Genomic DNA, 10,064 nt, shown 5'->3' on the forward strand with positions numbered 1-10,064 from the left:
AATCACATTTGAGTACTAGTCGTATACGTAATATACGTAAACGTCACATTCGTCTGTATTGTATTCGTATACGTAATTTGTACATTCGTTGTAATATTTAAAATTAAAATAAGCAAATCGTATACGTAATATGCGTATACTTAATAGACTTTTACGTTATAGTCTTCTGAATAGTCGTATACAAGTATATACACAGCATGCGCATACCTTTTAATCGTATACGTAATTTTCGTATATGTACGTAATTGCCGAATATTTAATAGTCGTATACGTAATTTTAAGTGTTCGATCAATTTTGAAGCAGGCCAAAAAAGTTTTAAAATTATTAATACTATCAAAGTATTCTAGTTGTAGTTCTTCTATGGTCCTCACATGAGAAGATATCAGTTTTGTGGTTGTGGTAGAAACATCAGAAATTCTGAATACAAATTTGAGATATTTTATGAATAATTAAAATAATGACATTGATTAAAAAAGATACTGTTTTATTAGTATAATGAACAAATTTGAATTTTCATCTATTTACAAAACTTGGATAAAATAAATATTTACATTTAACTAAAACAATGATCTGTAAATATGTTTAGGTAACATTAGCTTATAATAACAATGATAAAACACGATTTACAAACACCATAAAGATAAAGCTACAGCTGCAGAGTATTTGCAAGTTTGTGCACGATACTGTAGGGCGCATTCAAAAGAGTTTGTCATGCTGGCAGTTTCGTTTGTTTATCAGTAACCAAAAAAAAAATAATAAAATTGTTGACAGCAGCTACATCAGCATTTATGTTTGGCACTTACGATAGGACTTTAGTTGAGCGCTCACATGACATGCCAAAAAAAGAAAAACCGAAAAAAAATATAAACGCAGAGAAGTCTACCCCCAAGGTACGGAGTCTATCAACTCTTCACGATCATAGATCATACATACTATATGTAAGCATGTGTGTGTGTGTACGGTTATCGCTGTAGCTGGCACGCGCCGCTCTCGTTTCTCGTTTTTATAACGCTTGAGCATTGATAAGGCTATCAGATAAGTGTTTAAGAAATTTTATGTTAATCATTGTTTATTTATTTTGGTTTTTTTTATTTGATTTCCTTTTGCAGGCCAGTGCACACAGCAATTTCAAGTCGAGTCCTGTGCCGAAGACTGGGGGCAGCACATCAGAGTCGGAGGATGCGGGCGGCTGTAGACGCGATTCCCCCCTGTCCATGACAGTCGGACATCTGGGCGTGGGCGGTGGCAATGTGGGCGCGGCCAGTATTAAGCAGGAGCTAATGGATGCACAGCTGCAGCAACAGCAGCATCGCGAGCATCATGTCGCCCTGCCTCCCGATTACTTGCCGGTAAGTCTAGACAATTTCCTGCCACCCACTTCTTGCAATCTTATAGAATCCCTCAGTAGAAGAAATCGAAAAACAATTGTTAAATAAAACTAGTTATTGCATTTAGTTTGTTAAGTTAATTGTTAAGGTTTTTTCTTTTGGACCGGTGCGATGGTTCCAATTACATCCATACTCGTAATTTCTTTTTGGTTTTAGTACTGTTTTTTTTTTTGGTTTTGTTATGTACAAAATCTGCAGCTTCGATTGTTCTTTTTTTTTATGACAACACCAATGCATATTATGTACTTTAAGCCAATTTGCAAAATGCTTCAAGAGAAAAAGTAATTACTACAAAAAAAAAATGAAAAACAAAAATAATTATGAAAAAAGCTGCTAACGAAAAATGATTTGTAAAATTTAAGAAAAGAAAAAAATGCGCGTAAAGCAAACGGAATGCAGAACGAAGGATTGGTTGTTTTTGGTTTGGTTTGGTTCATAGATTTCTCGGATTGGAATATCGGCCAAGTAAAAGAAAAAATCTCAACAATTTGACTAAAACAGCGAAAAATCCTTCCTTCTACCAGTAGATTGTTTTGCCAAATTTTTTTGTTTTCTTAAGTTCATCATCTATCCCAACTTTTGTTTTCTTCTTCCGTTTGTTTTGCCTCCATTTTGTGTTGTGTTGCCGTCAATTGATGGCCGCGTAGCCCAAACCGAAAGACACTGACGCGTTTTCAGGCAGCAAATCGAACACTGGCGGCGCCTCAATGCATCAGCTTTTATTGCAACAAGCGGTGGAGGCGCAACTGAAGAGTCTGCAAATGCAATACCAGCAGGAATCGATCGACACCACAGTCCAACGTCTGCTGCAACAGCAGCAGCAACACCAACAACAACAGCAGCAGCAGCAACAGCGCAATTTTGAGGCAAATCAAATGCTGGGACCACCGCCAGTTGCTAGTGGAAGTGGCAGCAGTGGATCGCGGAAGAGCGGACGTTTTCGGGCCAATTGGCTGTATCAATTCGATTGGCTGAAATACGACGAGTTGGCCAACACAATGTTTTGCAAGCATTGCCGCAAATGGAGCACAGAACTCGCCGATATACGCACCTCTTTCGTCGAGGGCAACTCGAACTTTCGGCTGGAGATTGTGAACCATCACAACAAGTGCAAATCGCATCGTCTCTGCTACGAACGTGAACTGCAGGAGCAGAGCAATCTGGCCAGCATGGCAACCACAAGCAGCAGCAACAACAGCGGCAACCAAGTTGCCACTGCCAACACAGTGAAGCGTCCGACGCCGCCCGATATAATCACCATAAATGTGGGCGATGACAGCACTTGAAGGTGTTATCCAACCAGCTAAATACCCGCGAATGCACACACACACAACACTTTTATATATACACACACATGATGCACTTGCTCAGGATTAGTATTAGACTTAGCGTTAGTAGCTTTTGTAATTACTTTAAGCAGCTTGAAGCATTTTGCAAATTGAGAAATAAAACTCTGCCCTTAAGTGTGAAAACTGAAATTACAATTGTCAACATCTCTTCTTCACTCTTTCCCCAACTCTTTCTTTCTCTCTTTCTTTCCCTCTTTCCCTCTATGTCTTTCCATCTTCATCTCGTTCTCTGCTCTCTCTTCTCATCATCATCGACTCAGAGCGCCGCCACAATGAAAATGCACGCCGAGGACATGACAACGCTCCTGACACAGCATGCGCTGCAGGCCGCCGATGCGCGGGAGGAGCACAACGACGCCAAACAGTTGCCACTCGATCAGACGGACAACATTGACGGTGAGTACCTTCATCTATCCCATTCAATATGTTCTTCGTTAGTCTTTTTTTGTTGTTTTTTTTTTAATCTCTCTCTCTCTGTGCTTTGAAGCTAATGCACTCAAAACCAAAAATGATAAACAAAACTATATATATTTAAATTAGCATTTGATTTCTGTACAAAAAAAAACAAAACTTTGTTACTTTTTCCGTTGTTCGAGCGGAACGAAGAACAAACGAAATTTTCTTGTAGAAACAAAAACCCAAAATGTAATATAAAAACGTAGCGAGTTTTTTTGTTAGCTTAATTTTCCGTATAACCCGTTCATAACTATCCCCAGCAAAACTTTTCCCGTAGACAAAACATTGTAATACCCAATTAGAGTGCACGAATACTTTTATCTATTGCTCAAGAGCTCGACTCGAGTCCAATGCATAAAAGTGATTCGCGAAAGTCCCAAAAAAATTATATCCTGCATGCATCTGATCGTATCCATATTCCCTCTAAAATTAAAAAAGAAAAACCGAACCCAATTCCATTTACTCGTAAGGGAAACTTTTTAACCTTTTTCCGTACACCTTCCCCCCCTCATGCGTTGAAAGACAAGTATATATAAATAGACTGCGTGTACCTATCAATACCAAAAAACATATATCAAGTTTTATTTACCCACCTATTTTTTACCTATTTACTTTTTATGCTTTTGTAATTATATGTATTTATCTATTTATTTTCCGTATGTATCTTTTTTTAATGGCGTTTTGAATGATAACTCTTAAGCAAACGATAAATAAACAATAGTTCTCGTATGAGATAAATGCCACTTGCTAGCGCAACAGATCAACACCTCTCCTACCAATTAGTTACTATATACAATATATATGCATATATATCTATTTTAAACAGATCATAATATATGTATGCATATATATCCGTTCATTTTTAGTATTTAATTATTTTTGTTGTTTGTCGTATATTGCCATCATTATTATTTTTTGTATTACTCTCGTATATGGTTATCTCTACTATATATAAATAGCTTTAGGCAACTACAACTACATTATTAGCTCACTTATCGTATTCGTATTTGTAATCGTAATCGTAATCGTAATAGTAAAATTATAGTTACGGTTTAGTATGTATGTTGCCGCATGTTGCATGTTTATGACGCATACACACACGCCCTCACTATTCTTAATTTTTATCATAATTATTATCGTATTATTATTTAACTTTATGTCTCTATTTGAATATTATTTCTCTCATCTTAAGTTCAGTTTCTATCATTTCGATCATAATTATTATTATTACAATTATTATTTTTTCTTATAACACATAGTTAAACATATATAGGAAATGCCTCCGCTGACACCCACAAAATTTTTATTCAGTTCAAAAAAAGAAAATTGGCTCACAATTATAACATGATAAATAAATCAATCATACGAACACACACATACAAGCACACGCACACGCATTATAGAAATTCTTAAAATTATATCAAACTAAAAAAAAACCTTTCTCATACTTTTCAACACTTGACATAGCTTTGACTTTTATTTTTTCTCTGTTTTTGAAGCCGTTAAAGAGCGTTGTTTCTTTTGAAAAATATGTTTTTTTTCGAGAAAGACTTTTCCATTTACTTATTCTCATAACTCTCTGCTAAACTACTTAAAGAAAACCCTCAAATTTTTCAACTCTATTTTCGTCTTTAATGTTGCAACTTATTGTCTAAGAAAATCGAATACGTAAAAACCAAAACCAAATTCAATAACTTTCAGTCAAAAAAAAAAAAAATACAATAATATATATTTTCGGTATGAACATAAAACAATAAAGAAAACCATAAACAAAACGCCACAGCTTCAAAATTCATTCAGTTTCTATATAATTTTTCTGTTGAATATTTACACTAACCTCTTGCTGCATATATAATTTAATGTGAGCTCAATTTATATTTGCCACACTGTTTAACGAGATGTAAATGATTGTCTGTTTTTTAATTGGTTTGTCAATCTACTAAATGTTTTTCGAATATATTTTCGCCTCTTTATACATATATATATGTGTATCTGTATGTGTCGCTCTTTGACTCAGTGTATGCGTGTGTGCGTGTGTGTGTGTGTGTATGCGTTTTCATGTATGTGTTGTGTGTATGTGTGTGTGTGAGATTATAGTCTTACGGTCTTACGAATTCTAAGCAAAAAATCGCCATGCACGTCGCCAATGGCAATGCCAAGGAATATTTGCCGTGCACATTGGCACGACATTGCGCAAAAATCACATGAAAGTCGAAAACGAAATCGAACCCTAATACAAAAAAAACTTCGTACCAAAAACTATTTGCAAGCTATCCTTAGGTCACGAAAAGAACTGGAATTTGCACTCAAACAAAAAAAAAAAGGTTTACAAAAAAAAAATATGCATAAAACTGTGTAACAGAAAGAAAGAGTATTTATCGAATATTGCTGAAAATTTGTTGCAACATTGAAGTACTGAAATGAAAACCCAATTGAAGTATCTGAAAATTATGAAAAGAAAAAAAATAATATAATAAAAATTAAAAAGAGTATAAAACACACGAAATTGTATTATAAAATGTAAATGTTCACAAATGACACAAACATAAGTATGAGTTAACATTTTGATTTGTTTACACTGTTGTTTTTTATTCCTTATATGCCATTATGCAATATACTACATACATAATATATAGCTGAATTGTTTTTCTAGAGCCTCTAATGTCCTTTACAAAACCTGCAAAACAAAAACAAAACCAACCGAAACCAATACCAAAATGATACCTTAGCTTTAAGGCCAAACTTTAATTTGTGTTAATTATTAATTTACTTATAGACTATCACACAAAATGTGCCAATTACATTAAGATGCTACAAACACACGTTTTCATTAATTATAATTTGATCGTTTCTTTCTTACTTATTTTTTTTTTTGTTGTTGTCCATAAAGAAATATGATTTCGAACAACAAAAAGCCTTTAGAACACCCGTACAAAATCCAAGCTAGCCAGCCAGCTTTATTCCTAGTTTCCACTGTCAATGCATTTGATTTTTAATATGATATATATATACATTTTTGCCTTATGTTCAACCTGATAAACCAAAAAGAAATATCTATAATATGAACACGAACACATACTAAATGAAATGAAATACGAAAATTATCCAAATGTTTTATATGAATCCAAAAACTATGAAATACAATAATTCTTGTAGCTGTCTGTTGTTCCATTCGTTTTGCATACCAACTATACAATATTTATAATAATACCTGCCTACACAATATACAATATGCGAGTTTTGTTTCACCAACCTTCTTCCGACTGCCAAAAAAAACAAACATGCTGAAATTCCGCACACCTTTAAGTTCATTACCAAAAACCAAAAACAAATTGGCCAGAGCCCACTGTGCGCATGGAATGTAAACGAGAGCGCAATATCCACGGCCTGGCATTGCATTCCACGCACTCGGCAATCCCAAAAAATAGATTCACCTGTAGGCAAAAAAAAAAAACTATCGCCATTCCCCCACAGTGATAACGCATAATACGAAAACGCAAATGTTTGCAGGTCGCGTTAAATATTTTAACAGTGCCCGCAAGCACGAGGCAGACAACGATGTCGATGGCGAGACCGAAGCTGAAGTCGCAGATAGGGATTGTGGCAGGCTCGATGTGACACTGGCTGTGGTCAAAGATGTGGATGATCACGATATGGACGAAGAGGACGAGGCTGAGGCCGAAGCTGTGGCAGCTGCTGCGCTTGCCTATCATGCAACACCAAAGTACAGGCGCGCCATCATCTATGCGCCGCACGATGACGAGTTGCCGCAATCGGAGATGTTCATGGACAACAGCAACTACAATTGCGAATACAAGTGCAAGGAGCGCAATATGCGTGCCATACGCTGCAATCGTCAGCAGCATCATCAACATCACCAACATCATCATCTGCATCCACATTCAAGCCTGCATCATCAGCATCATCCACATCAAGTGGCAACGGCGCCGCAGACGGCATTGAACCTTGGACGCCACAGCAGCGCAATTGTGGCAGCCACCGAAGCGGAAGCCGCCTACTCGCCCACACACACGCCCACGCCGACAGCGAGCGGCAGCAGCAACAACTATCGCGAGCAGCAGCCACATCTCAGCTATGCCATGCAGCACTCACCCAACGAGCAACAGCAACAGCAGCAGCAACACCAACAGCAGCAACAACAACAGCAGCAGCAGCAACAGTTGGAGCTAGCGCATAGCTATGCTCATGCTCATGGCCACCATGCGTCACCCCACACCCACCCCTCGCCGCACTATCAGTCCGCCGTTGCACCCCTCTCGCCACAGCCGAGCTCGTCAAGCGCCGCCTCGGGCAGCAGCACCTCGGCAGCAGCTGCTGCGGCGGCTGCAGCAGCAGCCAATCGACGGGATCACAATATCGACTATTCAACGCTGTTTGTGCAACTCTCGGGCACATTACCTACCCTGTATCGGTGTGTCAGTTGCAACAAGATCGTGTCGAATCGCTGGCACCATGCCAACATCCATAGACCGCAGAGTCATGAGTGTCCCGTGTGCGGACAGAAGTTCACACGGCGCGACAATATGAAGGCCCATTGCAAGATCAAGCATGCGGACATCAAGGATCGCTTCTTCAGCCATTATGTACATATGTGATCACTTTAGATAGTTAGCCATAACCGACTAGTCGATCATTTCTAGTCCTATCGATACCCTCTCTGATAACAACAACAACAACAACAAAAGGACAACCCGAGTTGTTAAAATTACGTATACGTACTTAGCTCCCTAAGAGTTTCCAAGAGTTTCTTCAGTGCTCACCGCAAAAAAAAAATAAGAAAAACAAAAAAAAAACGAAAAGAAATTTTAAATATTACTTAATGACAGGATAAACAAACAACAGAAGAAAGTTAAACAAATCAAATTGAATCGAATCAAAAACAAAAGGTTTTCAATTTCAAATCTAATCACAATTCAAATACAAACTATAAATACGTAATAATTAATATTTAAAGGTATTCGAGCAGATTTTAGCTAAATCAAAATATGTATTTTATTGTACTCTTGTAGTTGATTTAAAAGACTTTTATTATTGTTACTTATATAACCTTTAGATGCTTTTTACACAACAATTTAAACAGTTATGGTACTTGAATATTAGCCAAAAAAAAATACCGCATACCGAGACCAGTACTTAAGAGCAAACTTTGAAAAGTATTACATTAGAATTCCACAACTTTGCGTTTCCAGTTGTTTTATCATCAGTTTTTTCTTTTTTTTTTTGTTCTTTTTTTAAATGATTTTTGAACATTTAACATGTGCTGTAGTGAGTTTTTAACTAATAATTAAATTTGTGTGCCATATTAACGATTCTTTTATATACAATACACTTAAATAAACAAATATTAACGTCCAGAGAAAAATCAAACAAATTATAATAGATGCAGAGGCAACAAACGAGACTAATGAGTAGCTGAAAAGAAAGCGATAATGAAAAGCAATATATTCTTTTATAATACCTAAGATCAATATTATTCGAAAATACTTTATCCAGAGTGTTTGTGTCATTTTTAAATCAGCAACAACAATTAAAAATTCAATATAAAACGTCTGATTTCAATTGCATTCACAAAGTGCAGAAATTTGAATGGGCCCTTGAGCACTTTATGATACATATGTAAGGAGTGCATTGAACTCATTCGTTCTATTCATGATTGTACTCGTATCTTTGGCAAACACCCACCGAAGTCTATAAGTTGCATACTAATTTCAATACATAATTGATTTCGTAAATATTTGTCAAGTGGTTTGCTAAGAAAGTGGAACAAAAATAAACAAAAATATTCAGCAATAAAAATTATACACAGTTTAAATGCAAATTCAAATGCATTATATTTACAGCTAGTCGTAGTTAAAAACAAAAATCAAATCAATTTATGCAACTCTAACTCTACATAAAAGATAAAGCAAAAGAATTAAGAAAAACTTAAAAAAAAAGTATATAGATATATATATATAAAATATATATGAAACAACAACATTACTTAACATCTTAAACTTTACTTAATAAATCTCTTTCAAATCAAATTCCAGTTCTTTTCATTAAAAGAAACCAACAACAAAAAAATATACATCACAACTATTGCCCCTAGGTACTGAACTAACACCAAGATCAACCAACTTAACCCAATAAAAGAAAATTCAATTAAATTAATCAATAATAATCAAAAAAAAAAGCAACAAGCGCACTTTCTACTTACGGTAAGTTTCATTTTCTAAGCTCTTCTTAAGCAATTAAACTCAAGTTATCACAAGTAATCAGTATGATTTAGCTACATACATATGTTCCACTAGTTATAAATATAATATATAATATACACTATTTACATATCTTATTAATGCATAAATGTCTAAGTTACGTATTCGATTTATTTATGTGTTTTCTTTATCTTATAAAAAGCTATACAAAAAGAAAAAAATTTCAAATTTTTATAAAAATTACTGGAAAAAACAGGAATTGGCCAAAAACGATTGAAAAATGTTTATACTTTTTTACTTATGAGTTGTTTTTTTTGTTATTATTGAAAAAAAAACACTTGCTCTCTTTATTCATTCACTTTCTATCTCTCCGTCTTTTTTACTCTCTGTCACTGTCTTTCTCGCTCTGTTCTGTTTATTGGAAGGATCTTGTTATTTGATTTTGTTCATTATTTGTATGCAGCAGGCAGGAGGGGTGTTGAAAATATGTTCGATATCGATGTGCTAATCATACCAAATAATTGGCCCAATGTTTGGCTCTGCTCTCACTCTCACTCTCTATCTATCTCTCTCTGTCCTACTCATTGTTTTCTCTTACCCTATTAATATGTATAAACTTAATATAATTTCTTATCAGTAGTAATTTAAAAAA

The 10,064-nt window shown here is 35.4% G+C and overlaps 1 protein-coding gene across 10 annotated transcripts in view; it reads left to right on the forward strand.

Annotated features, from left to right (window-relative positions):
• The window catches only part of LOC132784121 (sex determination protein fruitless), a 111,372-nt gene that overhangs the window by 90,842 nt on the left and 10,466 nt on the right, over positions 1–10,064 (forward strand). For 7 of the 10 annotated variants that reach the window (XM_060789525.1, XM_060789532.1, XM_060789526.1 and 4 more), the window contains 3 exons: positions 1,111–1,350; positions 2,999–3,134; positions 6,705–9,397. In XM_060789525.1, coding sequence (XP_060645508.1) covers positions 1,111–1,350; positions 2,999–3,134; positions 6,705–7,810 — 1,482 coding nt within the window. In that variant the 3' untranslated portion in view covers positions 7,811–9,397. Of the gene's footprint in view, positions 1–1,110; positions 1,351–2,036; positions 2,868–2,998; positions 3,135–6,704; positions 9,398–10,064 lie in introns of those variants that run through there. The other 3 variants (XM_060789535.1, XM_060789533.1, XM_060789534.1) reach the window with 2 other exon arrangements.

The sequence above is a fragment of the Drosophila nasuta genome, chromosome 2R (assembly GCF_023558535.2).
Source record: "Drosophila nasuta strain 15112-1781.00 chromosome 2R, ASM2355853v1, whole genome shotgun sequence".
Lineage (NCBI taxonomy): Eukaryota > Metazoa > Arthropoda > Insecta > Diptera > Drosophilidae > Drosophila > Drosophila nasuta.